Source organism: Athene cunicularia (genome assembly GCF_003259725.1).
Source record: "Athene cunicularia isolate RWA chromosome Z unlocalized genomic scaffold, athCun1 chrZ_part1, whole genome shotgun sequence".
NCBI classification, from domain to species: domain Eukaryota; kingdom Metazoa; phylum Chordata; class Aves; order Strigiformes; family Strigidae; genus Athene; species Athene cunicularia.
Genome location: NW_020799142.1, coordinates 8338251 through 8357473, shown reverse-complemented (window position 1 = coordinate 8357473; position 19223 = coordinate 8338251). Strand labels below are relative to the sequence as shown.

Sequence of the window (19223 nt, the reverse complement as noted above, 5' to 3'; positions counted from 1 at the left end):
ATGAAATCTGCTTTTTATTTTTGAAAGGAATTAAAATGACACCTTATTCTTTGTGCAGTTAAACCTGAAGCACTTTCGACGAGGAAGGAGGAGGATGGGTGCTGTTGTAGCACATACTGGTTATGCTCCACATCAGCAAGATCCCCACGAAGTTCATAAGAACATTCCTCCTCATGCAAATGCACTTTGTCACTTCCATATTGCTGCCAGTATCAACCCAGCCACAGGTAAGAAGTGCGGTAAATCCTTGCTTACAGGGTGAGCTACAATTTTAGATTGTGTTGTCTGTGTAAACTGGCTCAGATGTATTTGTACAGTATTTACATGATCATGCAAAATTACTAGCATGTTGGTTTCATTTAATGCATGAAAGAACCTCTTCTACAGTAATGAAACAATTTGAATAAATTTCTTCTACAGTAATACTGTTCTTTTTTGGTTGTCTTTTAACTGAGATTCACAGTGGCCTGAGGTTCAGAAGGCTAAGTATTTGTAATTGGAGTTACAGATTTACTGGGAATTGTGTATGATATCAGGAGCACACTGATAAATCAGAACTTTCCAAGCTTCTTAAAATCAGTACCTGACAGTAAGTGTCTGAAGTAGCCACACATTCCTGTACTTCTGTCTCTGAACCAAGCAAAACATGCCTTCATCTTGTGTTCCATAAACGTTAATATCCTCTTGCACTCTAAGCAATGTCAATAGACATTAAGGAAAATCCTCTGTAGTTGCTAAATATTTTTGTCTTCATAATTGTTTCTGTATGCTGAAAATGAAGTGCATGTCTTGTCATTTAAAAACTGAATATAAATGCAATATTGAATGGCTGTTTGTTAAGGTTTTACTGCTGTGTTGTGATTTCCTGTGTCTAGACTTAATGAACAAACATATTATGTAATACTTTTCTTAAACTCACTAATATCTGTTTTATAAATAGTATTTTCAAATTAGTATTTTGTTCCTACTGACCCTTGTTTTGAGAGGCCAATTTTGACCTAAAGGCATTCCTGATTAGTTCATATTTGTAGTGGTATGGTCTTTGATATGATTATTAAGAACTGTAGGTTTCCATTACTATTACTTGGGCTAAGCAAGCTCTAAGCACTTTCTCCTGTAAGATTAAAGTTAGTCTTCACCTTTTTTAGTATTGGTACATGTTTCTTTTAACAGATATGACTACAATCACATCTAGCCTACCAAAGGGAAACTTCTTGCAGTTCTGTGCTTTACCATCAATGCTATCCTACAAGAAACATCTCCAGTTATTACATAGGTTACTACCCAGTGCCATAAAGGAAACTTTTTCCTTGGAGATTTGTAGTTCTCCTTTATGCTTTTGTGCCTCTTCAAGTTGCATAAGGAGATAGTATTTTCATGTGGCTAACACATATCTTTCACTGTCTTTTCTGTCTACTCTTAATCCACTTATTTCTTTCTTCGTTTACACATAGTAACTAAGTGAATTTTAACTTTATGTTAATAGTCTTTGCAATATAAATGTGCCCAACAGCAAACTCACAGGGTAGGCATAAAAATAATTTTAGAAAAGAATGGTAAAATATTTTCCAACATTTTGGCCTTTATAATCTTGTATTGCTTCTATGTTATCTGTATTAATTTTATTTATCTTGGTACTGTCTTTTGTATCACTTCGTCTTTAATGCAGTAGATTGGAGGATAACAGGTTGTTCTTCAATGCAGAACCTCTGTTCAGAGTAACTTTCACATCTTAAATCTTAATTTGAAGAAATATCTTCTCTCCCTTGCAGTCAATCCTTAAGACCTCAGTCTAACCAGATTCTCTAAGTAGTCCTTTTAGTTTGTTCTTTTGAAATGACATTTAATCTGAAAACCTAATTGTATTTTGATTAATCCAATTTAAACCAAACTGGTTTATGATCTCACTTGAAAATTTGCCATTATTACAACATTCAGAAGACTTAATAAAAACTAAGGCCAAAGTAACTTTATCTGTCATTCACTTCACTTTTTGAAGAATGCTGTCATATATAAGAACAGATGTTTCTTAATTTTTATTGTATTTGTGTTCTCATTTTCTTACAGCATCAAATCCTTGAGAATTTTATACTAGAGCGTTACTTAAACTAGTATTCAGCCTGTGTGGTGTTCAGTGGAAGGGATAAACAGTGGTTGGTAGGACAAAATTATCTCTAGGCAAATCCAGAAAAAGTTATTGAATCCAAAGTCCTCAGTTTTTTGTAAAGAGTGAATTTAACTTTATGAACCATTTATGAACCAAATAAAAATTCACTAAGGATTTTGTCCAGAGCTGAGCATCAGATAGAAGTTGGTAGATTTGAGGTAGGAGAATGCAGAAAAAAGTCATTTCTTCAGTGATCTTTTGATATATACTCAAAGTACGTAGATTTATAATCTAATCTGTAAAGTAATTTTTCTAGTTCAGTCTTACTTGTGTTTACTGTAGCTTCATCTTCCAAAGAGAAGTTAATAGAATTCTTCCCTACAAGTTCTGTTTTTGCCAAATGTATTAAGATATTTTTGAGACCAGCATTGATCATCCTTTTTAGGAAGGAAGACTACTTCTTACATACTCTGTAGTCCTCTTGCCTCCTTCCCCTGTTGTGTCCCCTCCCCACCACAAAATTGATTGTGGTCCTTTCTTCTATCTGTGTGCTCGAAGTTATCTTAAGATAGACTGAAGGCTTAAGCAATGAAAGCCATCATTGGCTTTGAAAAAAAACAAAAACAAAACAACCAATAATTGAGGTGAAAAGTATTTTTTCTCCCAGGGCATGGAATTTAAATAATGCTGCATAAGTAGGGAGTAGATGATGAAAATATCTACGGAGACTTCTAGGTGGGAATTAAATGCAGATTTGATTGAGCTTTTTGCTCATTTGAGGAAATTGCAGTAAATCACCTAGCTGCTTTTTAGCCACACTTAATTTAGATTTTGTTACTCTGCAGGAGTCTGATACTTGATTCTGTCACTTATTTTGTGCTTACTGCTTTATTTTTTACAGCGATGTGGGGCATCAAGTAGCATCATAGGGCAGGGCAAAAAAAATAATGGAACCTATAGAATCAGAAATCCAGGCTTTATGTCATGGTGTTATACAGAACATTATCTGGTCACTCTTCTAATTTTTGCTAGTGTAAGCTCTGTCATAAGTGGTCTTTGATTACAGTGTATACCTAGTGCAGGTTGCATTTTGAACTAAAGTTGGGAAATTATACTTAAATTATTTTGTTCATACTGAGCTGTAGTGGTAAAAGACAAGGTAAATTAACCTGTATGAGCAGTGTTACATCATGAAGATGTAACAGTGCAGGGCCATACCGTAATCCTAATGTAAGCATACCAAAGAGACTCCCTGTGGAACATCCCTTGTGGTAGCAGTCAAGCAATTTAATACTGAAAGTAGATGATGTTCGTGAAAGGAATGGCAAGTGGCAATACACTTAGTTTATTTTTTTTCATGCCAGAGTTTCTGCTTAAAAAAAAAAAATCTAAAATTTTTTTTGACCAAACTACTTGGTTTTCAAAAATGGCAAAATCTTCTTTTGGTAGATATCCCTCTACTCCCTTCTATCACGTCTCTGAGTCTTGGTGAAAATGAAGAAAAAAGTGGACCTTTTGTCGTGCACTGGCTCAACAATAAAGAACTTCATTTTACCTTATCCATGGAAGTATTTTTGCAACAACTTAAAAAGAATTTTGAACATCATTCTCCTGACACTAACACTGAGGAATCTAATCAAATGGATGGCAGATCAGAAGAAGGTAAAAGTCTTATCATAGACAAATGGTCTTTTACAGATTCATTTTACAATGTAATTTGTAGTGTTCTTTCCTGTGAAGCGAGAGGCGACAACTTGACATGTAAGGATACAGACAGATTACAGTAGCATTTCTATGCATTTCATTCACTTATGCTGGAAGTACATAAGTGACTTAAAATCTGTGTCTAGAGATTATGAATTTGTTTAGCTTGTTGTTCCAGAGCTTTTGAGTTAATTATGCTAAAAACTATATTATTTACTTAGGCTGACCTTGAGACTTTTGCATGAAAGTGTGTTGTTATAGCATTTCTAAGGAAGCAGGTGCAACCTTAGAATTAACTTTCTTTTTTTTAATATTAATGTACTCCTAACTTAAATAGCTTTATTCCATAACATATTAGAGGCAATTAATTTAAATATATGTGGTTTGAAAATGATTGCTTTTGTTTTGCCTATGATTGAAAAATTTATGAAGAATGGGGGAAACCAAAAGTATTTCAAATTAAGGTGCAGTATAAACTATTTTGAATTGTTAGTCATTGCCTGAGGTGAGGTCGACTAGAAGATTTCTGGTTAAAATTTTCATTATTTTAAATTTGTGCTTACATGAGTGGCTTATAAAGAGGCCTGAAAGGTTCTCCAGTGCCTGAATAACACTGATTGCTATACTTCTGCTTTTGATTATATTTATCTGTTTATTCTAGAAGTTGATGAAAATGGAGATGAACAAAAAGGAAACCAAGAAAAGAAGGAACTGGGTGATGAGAAAACAGCTTCAAATTCAAGCCTTGTTCCTTTATCTTCTGCTATTATTGATCATGAAATTGAAGTACTACTTTCTGAATGGAGTAAAAATGCTGACATGCTGTTCAGTATACATCCTATGGATGGTTCACTGCTGGTATGGCATGTGGACTGGCTAGATGAATACCAGCCTGGCATGTTTCGGCAGGTGCAGGTACTTAATTTTTTCTGGATTATGCTTTGTTATTCAGTGGGAAGTACAACAAGAAAATAACTTTAATACTTATTCTTTTTCCCTTTCTTGAAATCCCAGGTGTCATTTGTGTCAAGAATTCCTGTTGCGTTTCCGACGGGTGATGCAAATTCTCTTTGCAGAAGTGTAGTGATGTATGCTTGTACCAAAAATGTTGACTTAGCTATTCAGCAAGGCAAGCAAAAGCCCCTTGGCCTTACACGATCTTCATCTATGCTTATCTCTTCCGGACACAGTAAATCAACCAACAGTTTAAAACTAAGTATCTTCACACCTAATGTTATGATGATTTCCAAACATGCAGATGGGTCACTGAACCAGTGGCTAGTGAGTTTTGCTGAGGAATCTGCTTTTTCAACTGTACTCAGTATTTCACATAAATCCCGATATTGTGGTCACCGTTTTCATCTTAATGACTTGGCTTGCCACTCAGTATTACCACTGCTGCTTACAACCTCACATCACAATGCTCTAATTTCACCAGATGTTGAGAATGAAAAACAGGCAAATGATTCTGTAAAGTCTCAGGAGTCACCAGTAAGACTTCAGAGTAGAGTCAATGCAAATGTAACATCCCAGGATCCCAATGTAGTTTACAGTGAACTTATTCTTTGGCGAGTTGACCCTGTTGGGCCTTTGTCCTTTTCTGGTGGAGTTTCTGAACTTGCTCGGATCAATTCTCTCCATGTTTCAGCTTTTTCTAATGTTGCATGGCTGCCAACACTTATACCCAGCTATTGCCTTGGTGAGTTTCATTTCCTGATTTGTGAAATTTTCTAGAATAGAAGTAATAAAACCTAATAATGCTACTATATACATAATGTAGATATACTTGAATGCATTGGAAAAAAATGTTAAACGTGGGTCCTTTATTTGACAGATTTCCAAGCTGCTGATACTTGGAAATTGTTTATTCCTGTGTGAAGAATTGGTGTGTTGTTCTTCCTTCTTTTAAGTGTTTGATATTTTAGGAGCTAATGCAGTGAAGATCTTAGATGCTAGTGCATACTTCAGAACATGTTGACCACTCAGAAGCAGAGGTAGATTTGCTCTACTTCGCAAATGAGATTTTCAATTCCTTCTATATACTTCGATTTGGTTGTTGGCACAGCATTAAACCTTGTAGTTCTTGCTTCTGAATGGAAATTAACAAGAGAGAATTTTTCTTACGCTATATTGTTTTCAGAATTTCAAAATTGCCTCTTACAAAAAAAAAAAAAAGGGAGCAAGTTGGTGTTTGAAAATTTCAGCACTTCTTGCATTCTTATTTTTCAGGTGCATACTGTAATTCTCCAAGTGCCTGCTTTGTGGCTAGTGATGGACAGCATCTGAGATTATATCAAGCTGTAATAGATGCTAAGAAACTTTTGTGTGAGCTCTCCAATCCAGAAATTTCTGTAAGTGAAAAGATGTCTCAAGTTTTTGGAGGTTGGAACTTGTTCAGTAGCAGTAGTTTCAGGCTTGTTGGTAGCTAAGCTGGTTGCTGAGGATTTCACAAATTATGGTAGTTTAGCTCTGCTTGTTAAAACAGACATGGTAGAGCTTTTAGCATTCTAGACATACTGTATTCCATTTAATCTCAAACACTGCATATTGAGGCAGGTCAGTATTTTATTGGGAAGTACCTCTGAAACAGTTGTGTTACAAGGAGTAATAACAGAGCATAAAACTCTGTGTGCATTGTCTGTTCTGAGGAAAGGTTGAGATGACAGTGCAGCTTGGGGAAAGGACAGTAAACTGCTGAATGTGAGGCTTTCCAGATGTTCTCATCGCCTTTCAGCCATTGAAAAAAATATGGTTCTTGATAAAACTGGGAATTTTACCAGTGTTCTTGGTGTACTGTAACTGGTGTATGTTTAATGCTTTAGTTACTATTTGCTTAGGGAAGTTGCACCTACATAGCAGACTGTGCCACAGAAATGCCAAAATCTGAGTTAACAAGACCATCCCCCTGACTCTTTTTAAACAGAAATATGTTGGTGAAGTTTTCAACATCGTAAGTCAGCAGTCTACAGCTCGTCCAGGATGTATCATTGAACTGGATGCTATCACAGAACTTGTAAGATCTTTTTCTGTACTCATATTATATTCAGCTTGTTTTAAAAGTGTTAATAATAAAGGCTATATCTGTAGCTCATCAGGTGAGGATGAGGTATTTAAAGACTAATCCTGACATAAACTGGCTTTTGGTTTCATAGTAGCTGTAAATGTAAAGAGTGTGAGTAATGAAGGTGCATTTTCTTGAGAAATCAGTCATTAATTTGTATAATTTACCAAGTTAAAAGCTCCTGTGTTAGAGGCCAATCTTAAACATTACATTCTGACGTTCACTTCTTGTGTGTGTTTTTACTTTCTTAGCATGGCAGGAAAACGCAGTTGTTCCATGTTTTTCAAGAAGACTTCATTTTAAATAACCAGGAGAAGGAAATACCTGAAAAGAAAAATTTATCAAACTCTGGTAAAGAATTCTTTTTTCATAGAACATTGAAGACAAAGTATTACATTCTTCATTCCACAAAGGAAAAATAACTTATTATATACCTCTTAGCATTTTAAGGTCAAATACATTACTTTGACATCTTTATACTCTAAAGAAGAAAATCTAGTTTAAGAAACTCATAGATGTTTCACTTCCTTTAAGAGTAGCACACAAACAAATATTAGGTAAATTTGTTTGAATCATGAGATATATGATATAAGATATATATAAGATATATATAAGAATACTTAATATCATATACTGTATTAAGTATTCTGTTGCTGATATCTTTCTTACATGAGGAGGAAAGGATTTTAAATGTAGAGCCTGTGGCTGTAGGGTATGACATAGACAAAGCTTATCACATCCTTTCGTGATGGATGTTCATCAGCTTCACATCAGCTAAATATTGCTCCTCAGGCCTTGTGTGGTATAAAAATGACAGGCCAAACAAATTCCCTGAAACAGAATAAAATATAGTACTGTGAGTAGTGTGTGAAATTGTAGGTCTTCAGGCAAATCTGAATTGCTCTGGAATAAATGGTCTCTTTTCCATGGTGGAGTGGGTCAGTGGTTGTGTTAAACAGGCATCTCAATTTTATTTTGTTCTGTTCCAGTGAAATGTGGAAATAAAGAGTCAGGGCAAAGCTTGATACCAAGTAATCTGCAGTAGTAAAGGGAATGCTGAGTAAAAGGAAGCAAAGTTGTGGAACAGTGTCAAAATGTTGCATAATAACTTGGTACATGCAACTTTTGTTAGAAGGGAGACACCTAGGGAAATACTACTTGAACTGTATATACATAGTGATCAATTCTGTATTTGCTGTTTCTAGTCAAGAAAGAGATTTGGGGTAATGGGGATAATCTATGAAAATGTCAGCCCAACTCTCAGGAGAGGTCAAAAAGTGCAAATGGAATGTGGGAAATATGGCACAAAATAAAGCACAAAAAGTCTTACTCTACAGCATAAATTTGTTCTACATTTGCACCTTGAGTATGATACACAGAAAGGACTTCAAAAGAAATATGGAAGTTATATGATCTTAGAAAAGGGTAACTGTATAAACATTGGTATGTGTTCTGAAGGTCTATATGGATTGTTGCCATGTAAGAAAAAGGGTTACATGGTCCCTTTGAAATACTAAATTAGAAGTGTATTCTTATCTGAAAGTATTTTCTAGTACTCTAAAGCTCTTCAGTTTTAAAAAGCTCCAATCTTTCCTCTTTAAGGCATATAACTAATTAGCTCATGTTATTTTCAAAAGAAAAAGAAAAAATTCACTTCCGTTTTTCTACAGTACCATAAGAAATCCAATGTCAAACCCCACAGGCCAAATAAAGCTTATTCTTGATCATGTTTTATATAGATGCACACCTAAAGAAGGGTCAGGGGAGCCATGAAGGAAAGATGAAACTGTCTAGCTAAATAGATAAACTCAGTATTCCTTCTTGGTCCTGACGGTTTTACTTTAGTTCTAATGAAGGAGAATGGTTGGGTGCACCCTCCAGAAATGGGCTCCTACTAATATTACAAGTCATGTCATCTTTTCTTGGGTTGAAACTAAAGCAAATAATTTCTTAGGAAGAAGCAGAATTGTACCTCTTGTGCATTCCAGACTATATAGTCAGACTGGGTTGTGAGTGATGAGCCTGTCCATTAGACTAGGTTGTGACTTTCCCAACTGTTGACATGGCATTTCTTCTCTAGATGTAACTTGTATGCTTTTTATATATTAGAGGCCAAACCTCTGTCTCACTGTGTTAACTGTACAGTTGCTGGTAACAGATACCTAAGAAACTGTGAGACAAGCATGTAAAAGACAGAGGTGTAGAGCTGAGAGTACATTCTGAGTCTTAACTTTAGAGAGGACAATGAATTTGTTGTGTATAAAAGAGAACATTGACAGTTCTTCATGTAGTGCTTATTGCTCATGAATACTTAGAAAACTAATGTAACAGAGTTGGATGTAGTCAGACTTTGCATTTCAGTATTAGTTCATGATAACTTAGTATGATTATTTGCTAGCTAGCAAAATTTAGTTCTGCTTTCAGTTGAATAACCCATAATACTTTCATTTTCTGAATTTCATCAGGAAATCAGCAGAATGGATTCTCTGAAAAATTTTACTTAATAGTAATAGAGTATACTCAAACCCATTCATTACTACATATGTGGCATTTACATTTGAAGTCAATTCCTGTCTCAGTAGGTAAGCCATCTTTCTTATAGTTTTTTTCTTTAAAGTATCTCATGAATATATTTGCTATTCACCATATTCTGAATAGTATTTCAGCTTTCTTAAAAGCATCTACAATTCTTTGATTATAAGCTTTCATCACAACTCATTCTTAATTAATTCTTAATCTTCAGTGATGAAGCTTTTGAGTTCAGCCTGAGCCCAGAGTTTGGTATTTTTTATGCCTTCTAAGGGAAAATCTATTTAACTGGTTTTAATACAGCCTAGCAGTTCAGATGTGTTGCTTCTCAGAGTTTTTTGTCCTGCAATTTTTGAGTTTACACCTATGTTCTAAATTGGGCCATAGTTTGAAGCAACTAAACATAAGAGATAAAATTTTGAGCAATTTTCAAGTTCTGGATTCTGCTCATTCTCTTTCAGACCACCAAACTCTCACAAAAACTGTAAAACTATTAAAGTTATACAATGCTTTTTTAAGTTAAGGTTTTTTTAAGATATATTTCAGTAGTTTTCTGTTAACATTTAAAGATTTTGAGAAAACATAAATCTGACATTCACCACTTACCAGAGGAATCTGTTATAATGCATGTTTCTGTCACTTAAACCAAATTGGTGTTTGTCTTACTATTGCTTTCAAAGACAGAATTTTTTTCAGTTATTTTAAATATTATGGCAATTAATTCATAAATTGGTAGAAGACTAAAGATCCAAATTTTCTAATCTATTTATATGATGAGGACATTGCTGGTAAGGCTTTTCAAACAATGTACAGGCTGTTTTCATGTTCCAAGTCCATCAAGTCATGCTTCCAACAGTTGAATTTTATTTTTTAAAAGAAAGTAATGCAGCATTCGTATCTTATAATCACCAAGATCCTACATTTTAAGCAAGTATTAATAAAACTTTTCTGAAAAATACCTTTCCCTAATTTGAAGATAAATCATGGAGGTCTTCATTTATTTTTCTCTAGCTTCAGGTATTTTTGTGCTTCGTGAAGTGTTAATTTCTGTGAATAATCACATACCTGTTTTGTCTACGGTTTTGGTGTTTTGGGTTACAGTTTGCTTGTTTTAAGTGTGAAGAGTTTAAAGTTATAACTTGCAGTTCTAGAATTTCAGAACTATTTAATCTGAGGTATGCTAGCATTTCTATTGAAATTTGAACATGGGAACACATTTCATTAAAATTAAAAGAAAATTTTAAGTAGAGTTCTGTCTGCCTTTTTGGAACTTTTAAGGTGAGTAAAATTACTTCTCAGTTTAAAAGAAATAATTGATTCTTTCTAAATTAACAATGCAAACTTTTTTAGATGAAAAGATAGATTCAAATACACCTGAAGCAGGAACACAAACAGAAGAGTTGTATTCTTCACCAGATCCAGAGAAGATTCAATCACCTTTCACTCAGAAGTATCAGGCCTGTAGAGCAAATCTTCAAAGCACCAGCTGGCTTACACTGTCTTCCAAAATGGTGTATAGTCAAGAGCTGAATTTGCCAGAAGGAGTAGAGATAATAAGTGTAAAGCCATCAGCAGGTTTGTAATTTTTTAAACAAAGTAAGGAATCCTTGCCTTTCTGATTTTGGTCTTAAAATAGAAACAAAGTAATAATGTTTGGTATTTGTTATTAAAATTAAAACACCTGTAGGCAGATCCAGAAGGTTTGCTAAAACTTGCTTCCCTGACTTTAGATCTTGATTCTAGAACTAATATTAAAATAAAGCTTTTATTTAAGGTAGAATATTTATTGAATTCTACATGTTTGCAGTAAAAGGAACTATAGAAACACAAATCTGGTTTTGCAGTCATTCATGAAATTTTTTGTTGGATCTGTAGATAAATTTCAAGGCTTTTATCAGTGGTCTTTTAAAAAATACTTTATAAATATTTTTATATTTCTGAATGGGCAATGTTTAGGAGAGATTATAGATAGTAATATTCAGGTTTAAATCACATAATTTCACTCCTCCCTAGAGCATGAAATAGAAACAAAGGGTAAAATGGTTTCATTGTATTTTTGTCATCTCCTTTGTGAGGCCCTGCAAAGAACCCTCTTTGAGAAAATTGCTAAGTTTTTTTTTGTTTGTTTGTTTCAGAATAATAGAATACTGAATAAAAATGTCTTTACTTTTTGCCCAGTAAAACTGTATTTTATTTAATTTTAGGGCATCTGAGTTCTTCTTCCATATATCCTGTTTGTCGTGCACCGTATCTGCTGGCTACTTCATGCTCTGATGGAAAAGTTAGATTCTGGAGATGCAGAGTTATCACTGAATCATCAGGTTCTTCCATGCCAGAATATAGTGCACATAGTGATGTTGCATACGTATGGGAAGAATGGCCATTATTGATTGAGGATGGACTTCTTAGTAGTAGTGCTATTAATGTTCCGGGAAGGCCAACTGAAGTTAGCTGTGCACACACAAACAGATTAGCAGTAGCATACAAGCAGGTAATACCCAAAACCAGTCATCTTTCTCAAGATTTTATAGTGCATGTTAGTATTTTTGAATGTGAATCTACAGGGGGTTCTTCTTGGATTCTAGAACAGACTCTTCATTTAGATGAGGTAGGCACCATGTTAGACTCTGGTGTTAGTATTGATAGTAATTTAGTGGCATATAACCACCAAGACTTTCCTCTGTCTCACAGTGGGAATATTATGCCCAGCACTAAACACTTGGTACACTTAGACTGGATGTCTAGGGAAGATGGTTCACATATTCTAACAGTGGGAATTGGATCAAAACTTTATATGTTTGGTCAGCTGTCTGGGAAAATGCAAGAACAAAATGGTAAGGAGATTGTAGCAGTCTCCCACAGTGGCAGTATAAAGACTACAATCCTTTCTAGGTTTGTTTTGCTGCGTTGTGTTGATTTGGTTTCATCTGTAGAGGGCTCACCTCCTTTTCCGGTCTCCTTGTCTTGGGTGCGTGATGGTATTCTTGTAGTTGGAATGGATTGCGAAATGCATGTTTATTCCCAGTGGCAATCTCCTTCCAAGCAGGAACTAGTTAGTACAGATTCCTACAGTGGAAGTACACCGTGTATAACTAGCTTAATGAAACAAAGCCACTCAGCTGCCTCAGGTCTGCATCCACCAAAGCGAACCTTGACCAGATCTATGACCAGTCTTGCACAGAAACTTAGTGGGAGAAGATCTGCCTGTGATTTGTCTACAGAAATGGAAGACTCTGGTCTTTTTGAAGCAGCTCATACATTATCTCCCACTTTACCTCAGTACCATCCATATCAACTGTTGGAACTCATGGATCTTGGTAAAGTACGTAGAGCAAAAGCCATTCTGTCCCATCTGGTGAAGTGCATTGCGGGAGAAGTTGTTGCTGTCAGTGACTCTGAACCTAATCCTGATAAGAGACTCAGATCTCTTACAATCAGTGCTAGTGGAAGTACTGCAAGAGATCCCAAAACATTCAGCAAAACTGGGACTACAGACTATATCGAAATAGACTCTGTTCCACCATTGCCTTTGTATGCTCTGCTTGCTGCAGATGATGATTCATGTCATTCCTGTTCAGAGAAGTTTAATAATCAAAACAGTCAAACTAAAAAAGGTCTGCACAATGACAGTTACGAAGATCTCTTTCAAAATACTGTTGTAAGTACAGATGAACTTGTTACATTTGTTGCAGATGAAGACAGTTTGAAACCAAAAGTCATTGATCTTTCTCAGTATAGCCCAACTTACTTTGGACCAGAGCATGCACAAGTTCTTTCTTGTCACTTACTTCATTCAAGCTTGCCAGGTCTGACTAGGATGGAGCAAATGTCATTGATGGCCTTGGCAGATACAATTGCTACTACCAGTACTGACATTGGAGAAAGCAGAGACAGAAATCAAGGTAAGCTGGCTCTTCCATGTTAAATGAACTACTGTGCTTCACATTTCTTGGGAGTTTTTCCTATTTTGGAATATTTTTGTGACTTATGAAAGCATGTCCTAGATTTGTTTAATAATACAGCCTGTATTATTTACTATGCCATCACAGTGTTTACTGTCTAAGACTTCAGACTTTAAAATTTTGCATTGCTAACTGTTAATGCTAGTGCTAGTCCATCAGTCTACATACCATAATTGTTTCTAATTCACTTCTGAAGAGACAGGTTTCTTAATGGCTGATGTATGTTGCACTATGTAAAGAAATTGAGAAATAAGTTTATGGATTTTTTTATTACAAACTTTCTATTTCTTGCAAAAAGAACAAATAACTTAAAAACTCAAAATTTTCTTTCCTTTTCCTTGAAGGGAAAAATAACCAGTTAAACTATTATATTTAAGAATTTAAAGTAAAGTCATAGAATGGTAAACTATTTCTTCTGTTAAGGCACCTAATAGCTACTTGAGTAGTTTCTCTAAAGTACATATAAAAATAATTAATTCCAGGTGGAGAAACTCTTGATGAGTGTGGTTTAAAATTCTTATTGGCTGTTCGGCGTCACACATTTCTGTCAACTTCACTTCCTCCTGTACATAGAGCTCAACTGCTTCACCAAGGTAACTAATCTGTTTTCCTAGATGAGGTGAATTTTAGCGATATAGCTGTGCATATGATTACTGTGGTATTGACATGCCTCTGTAGAATCAGTGTGTTAGTTTGTTGTTTTTTTAAAAAATACTGTTCCATATGAATATATGCCAGAGCAGAAAATGCCTGGTTTATTTTAGGTAGAGGTCTTGGAACTGAAGTGATATTCTTCTAACAGTTTTTTAGTTTTAATTTTTTTCTATTCCCCAAAATAACTGACTTTTCTGTACTTCTAGTACCATGTTATTACAATAACATTCTACAAGAATAATGCAGTAGAAATTAGAGTACATATTTACTTAGTTTTTTAGTACATATTTGGAAAAAATCTCTTAGTCTTCTCAGACGTTAAAAGTTTTTTCATGTGCTTAACATAATTATCCAATTAACTATTTAAAGTAGTTTCCTTTGGTGTAGTTTTCAGTAGTTCCAATCTGATATTGCAGACAACAGAGATGGATTTGATTAGGCCTAATCAAATCTAAAGGACTGTCTGTAATACCTTCTTTCAGTAGACATCATGAAAGTTGATGGCATTTCCAGTCTTATGGCTTGTCACCCCTCAGCTGCATCAGAGATTGAAATTTGCAGGACTGCCACAACAGATACTCCTGAGTTAGCTTTCAGATGGAATACGTATAGTTGAGATACTTCTGCTTTTGCTGAACTCAGGAACTGAGAGTAAGAAGTGCCTCCAAGGCATCTGCAGAGGTGCAGCTGAGTGTGGCTCAGCTTAAAGAAGCATCCCCTGGTCACTGGGCCTGCAGTTACCCATATCTAGCTGTGCTGCTGCTTAGTGATGGCTATCTTCATGTGATTTTTTTTTTCTTAGTTTTCTTTTGTGTATCTGTCCTCAAACCTGTGATTTTCTGAAACTTCACATTTTCTAATCCAAGTCAAAATAGTGAACCTACCTTTCAAAACTCTTGTTTTTCAGTATGTTGCACTTTGTATCATGGTTAATCTTAGTGCCACCTGAAGTATCTTTTGATCTTCAGTCAGTAACTCTGTTCTTTGCAAGCTTACATACTTGCAGATGAAATCATGTTTTAATTTGTATGAGCTTTCTTTAATATTTGGTATGCAGTGCTTACAAATATTCTTAAATTTCTATTGCTTTCAATTCAACCTTCTTCCCTTCTCCCTTTCCCACCCCTTTGACTTTAGATTCTGGATTATTTTATTAGTGAATCTCTTTTATTTCTCTCTCTCTCTTTTTTTTTTTTTTAATGGCTTATTATGCAGGCTTATCTACTAGTCATTTTGCCTGGGCATTTCATTCAGTAGCGGAAGAAGAACTACTGAGCATGCTTCCTGCAGTGCAGAAAGGAGATCCAACATGGTCAGAACTCAGAGCTATGGGTATAGGATGGTGGGTTCGAAATATCCATAGCCTGCGGAAATGCATAGAAAAGGTAAACATAGCATTCTGAAACAAAATTACCAAACTTTTTTCAGACAGCTGTCCTCTGGTGTGTACCTTCTATTTACATGGTACCAAGTTTTCAGATATGTTCAGTGATTCTGAATATTTCATGCTGTATTTTTTTTGTACATACAGCTTATTGTATGAATATGAACTTTTGTATGGGTTTTTTTTTTAGTACTTCTGGTTTCAAATTTCGGTGTGAAGTAGATTTTGGGCTTTTAGATGTTCCACTTTGAAGATGGCAGTGTACAGTGCTTATAGTGGATGCTCAAGATACAGACAGAGCATATAGGGGTTTTTTATAGCAAAATTAGGAAACAAGTTACGGGAAAAAACATTCTTGGAAACATGTCAGAAGTGGGGTCAACTAAGATATTGTACATCTCTCTTGCAAATGGATACATTTCCTTGATAATAAAATCTTACGTTGTTTTGTTTTGGCTTGTTTTGTTTGGCTGGTCTTTCTCCTTTCAACCTCCAAAAGTAATCTCCTATAAACAACTTTTCTTCTGTCATGACTGGTCCTAGCCTGTTCTTCAAGATTCCATCTGTCCTTTGATTACCAGAGCAACTGATAAATCAGTTTTGTTCTGATTTCAGGAACTGATTTCAGACATAGGCATTCCCATTTCATCTACAAAAAAGCTTTGAGAACTGGAAAAGCATTAGCTAAATTATATCAAACAAAAACAAGGGCTTGAAGCTGATGTATCTTCATTTGTTGTTGTCAGGCTCATAATAAAGGGAGGTATCCTATATTAGAGAGAACTTCCAAGCAGTATGGAACATGGGGTACCAGAAGCATTTAAATTTTTGTTGTTTTTTTGCTGTTGAACTGTCTTCACAGGTGGCTAAAGCAGCCTTTCAGAGAAACAATGATCCACTCGACGCAGCCATTTTTTATCTCGCAATGAAAAAGAAGGCTGTGATCTGGGGATTGTACAGGTAGGAGACATGCAGGCTCTTACATGGAGTTTCATGCTATCTGGTATAATTTTGGGAAAAAAGCAGAATGTGATGGTAATCCAAAAGAAGCACAAATACTACCATTGAAAGCTGAGATTCAACTTCTAAATTATCGGGCTGTTCGGAAATTAATTGCCGATTTCAACCTGTATGTTTGAAGTGGCATATCTCAGCTCAGAATAAAATTTATCAATCGAAATAAAAACCATTAGAATAAACACATTTTTTGCCAATGAGAAACAAGCATATTTATTTCAGTTGCATAAAATTCTGGACTTCTGGAGGAGATGAAATAATCGGAAGGCAGTTTCGGCCTTTCCGTGGTTTCTGAAGCATCTCCTGCACAGGGAGCTGTCGAGATGCTTGAAGAAGTGATAGTTGGTGGGCGAGAGGTCTGGTGAGTGTGGTGGATGAGGCAGAGCCCAGCTCGTTCAACCATTGCAGCATAGAAAGTGCAACGTGTGGCCGTGCGTTATCATGGAGAAGGATTGGACCCTTTCTGTTGACCAGCGCTGGATGCAGCCGTTAAAGTTTCTGGTGTATTTCATTGATTTGCTGGACGTACTTGTCCGCCGTGATCGTTTCACCCAGATTCAGGAAGCTGTGATGAATTAAACCAGCAGCAGACCACCAGACAGTCAGCATGACCTTCTTTTGGTGTGGATTCAGCTTTGGGAAGTACTGTGGAGCTTCATTGCGGTCCAACCACTGAGCCGATCGTCGCTGGTTATCGTAGAGCATCAAAGAAGCGCCGACGACACTTCAAAACAGCAACTTCTGTGATTCTCATTCAGTTCATGCAGCACCCATTTGTCGAGCTTCTTCGACTTTCCAGTCTTCTTCAGATGCTCAGAAACAGTTGATATGCTTACCCCAAGTTCTCTTGTAAGTTCTCGAACACCTGTGTGTGTATCTGCTTCCACCAGATACACATATGTCCGCAACCTTCTTGATCTTCAAGGTTGAAATCGCAACGTTGAAATTTTTGGAACCAGAGTCACACTGTCCGTTCGTTAACACTTCCCTGGCCATATACCTCCTTGATGTTTTGAACAGCTTGCGCAGCATTATGTCTGAGTTTGAACTCATAGAAGTAGATCTGTAAAAATTGCTGTTTTGACATCTGAACTTCAAACCTCCCAAATTTGTCAAAAACGCAGTTTATATTATAATTAAATTATACAGTGTGAAAGTTCATAACATGAGCTCTTAAAAAACATGTAACAGTGTGCCAGTTGAGAAGGTACTATTCCTGAAACATATACAATGAAAATCACATTACAAAATGGAAATTAATTTTGGAACAGCCTAACAGTCACTACACTGAATGGTTAGTTTTTAAGCTTCTTGTATTTAATGATGTAATTTAGTTGCTGGTTTTGAAGGTAGATGCTTCAAGTTTTACTCTCAAATCACTGCTTATTCTGATTTACATTTGAGGACTACCTCGTGTGGAATGACATGGCTGTCTTTTAGAACAGTGTTTGTCATTGCAAATTTAACCTTAAGTTCAGAGGACTGAATTAAGCCTGTCTTTCAGACTGGTGTTTCATAATATAATGTTCAGTGTTGCAAAAGTAATTTTCACTGTTACTCTTAAGAGGTCACCTGGGGAAAAAAAGCTTTTCTGTATTTGTATTAAGTTAACTGAAAATACCATTGGGTTTTGTATTTTCTAAAGTGTTTGTTATTTTAATAATGAAGCCTCATTTTCAGTGTGGTGAGAGCCTCTGCATTTCCTAATAAAAACTTCTGTGTAAAATGCCACTGGCATCTGAGGAAATGACGAGCCATAATGCATTTAGTAAAATATACAATATTTTTATCAATGATGTTCCATATGCAGGTCCCAGAAAGATACTAAAATGACACAGTTTTTTGGAAACAACTTCACTGAGGATAGATGGCGTAAAGCAGCATTAAAGAATGCTTTTTCTTTGCTTGGCAAACAACGTTTTGAACATTCTGCAGCTTTTTTCTTGTTGGCAGGACACTTAAAAGATGCAGTAGAGGTAATAAAATAATAAATTCTTTTTAATGTTTAAGAGTGTTATTGTCCCAAACTTAAAAATGTATTGAATGTGATTTGTGTGCTGCATTACTGATGCTCCACACAATACAACCTATGACTGACCTCTAGATCTGCAGAACACCTTTGCTAAACACCTGTCAATGTAAAATTAGTTAAAGCTATCTTTAATCTGCAAGGCTGATTGTATCTGATCTGCAGTATAAGTGCTTCATGGCAGAAATGAACACGCATGGATTTTGCTGGAGTTCAATGAGTAAGATAAACTTAAGATCAACTCCACAGTTTTTCTGGTATTTGGGTTCCTAAAGCCAGGCACTGAGAGTGTGAAATGGGGACTGTGAAGAGCCCTCTGACGTCTCTGTCGGATGGTCTGATTTCACAGCGTGGGGAACGCTGGCCGTAATGTCTGGAGGCTGCTCCTGGGAAAATATGGAGCACGGTGAGCTCCGGGCACGAGCCTGTCAAGGGGAAGGTCAGCTGCTGTAATCAGCTCTGCTTCCCTGAGCCCCAGAAAAGGGGGGTGAGGAGGTCGGGACGGAACAAACCCTGCCTGTCGTCTGAACTTCTTGCCGCCTCTCGCGGCATGTGAGAGCTCTGTCCAACCACTGTCCTGTCCCAGCGCTCGTACTTCCCAACCCCTGCCTCTTGAAACAGCAGCGCAGAGCTCACCACAGCCAAGCCCCAGTTCTCTCAGTCCAGCTCCCTACGTGGAAGCATCTCCTGCCTCTTTTGCCTCTAGAGAGGGAGATGCCCAAACCTGCGGCACATCACGGGGGCCCGCAGCGGCGGTCGAAGGGACAGGCCTCCAG

The 19223-nt window shown here is 36.2% G+C and overlaps 1 protein-coding gene across 5 annotated transcripts in view; it reads left to right on the top strand.

The window, feature by feature from the left end:
* The window catches only part of DMXL1 (Dmx like 1), a 75426-nt gene that overhangs the window by 17892 nt on the left and 38311 nt on the right, over nucleotides 1-19223 (top strand). For 3 of the 5 annotated variants that reach the window (XM_026865283.1, XM_026865281.1, XM_026865279.1), the window contains exons 8-21: nucleotides 59-227; nucleotides 3557-3769; nucleotides 4473-4726; nucleotides 4826-5510; nucleotides 6041-6162; nucleotides 6735-6824; nucleotides 7124-7223; nucleotides 9338-9454; nucleotides 10752-10976; nucleotides 11606-13303; nucleotides 13846-13956; nucleotides 15233-15402; nucleotides 16264-16361; nucleotides 18229-18394. In XM_026865283.1, coding sequence (XP_026721084.1) covers nucleotides 59-227; nucleotides 3557-3769; nucleotides 4473-4726; nucleotides 4826-5510; nucleotides 6041-6162; nucleotides 6735-6824; nucleotides 7124-7223; nucleotides 9338-9454; nucleotides 10752-10976; nucleotides 11606-13303; nucleotides 13846-13956; nucleotides 15233-15402; nucleotides 16264-16361; nucleotides 18229-18394 — 4218 coding nt within the window. The remainder of the gene's footprint in view (nucleotides 1-58; nucleotides 228-3556; nucleotides 3770-4472; nucleotides 4727-4825; nucleotides 5511-6040; nucleotides 6163-6734; nucleotides 6825-7123; nucleotides 7224-9337; nucleotides 9455-10751; nucleotides 10977-11605; nucleotides 13304-13845; nucleotides 13957-15232; nucleotides 15403-16263; nucleotides 16362-18228; nucleotides 18395-19223) is intronic. The other 2 variants (XM_026865280.1, XM_026865282.1) reach the window with 2 other exon arrangements.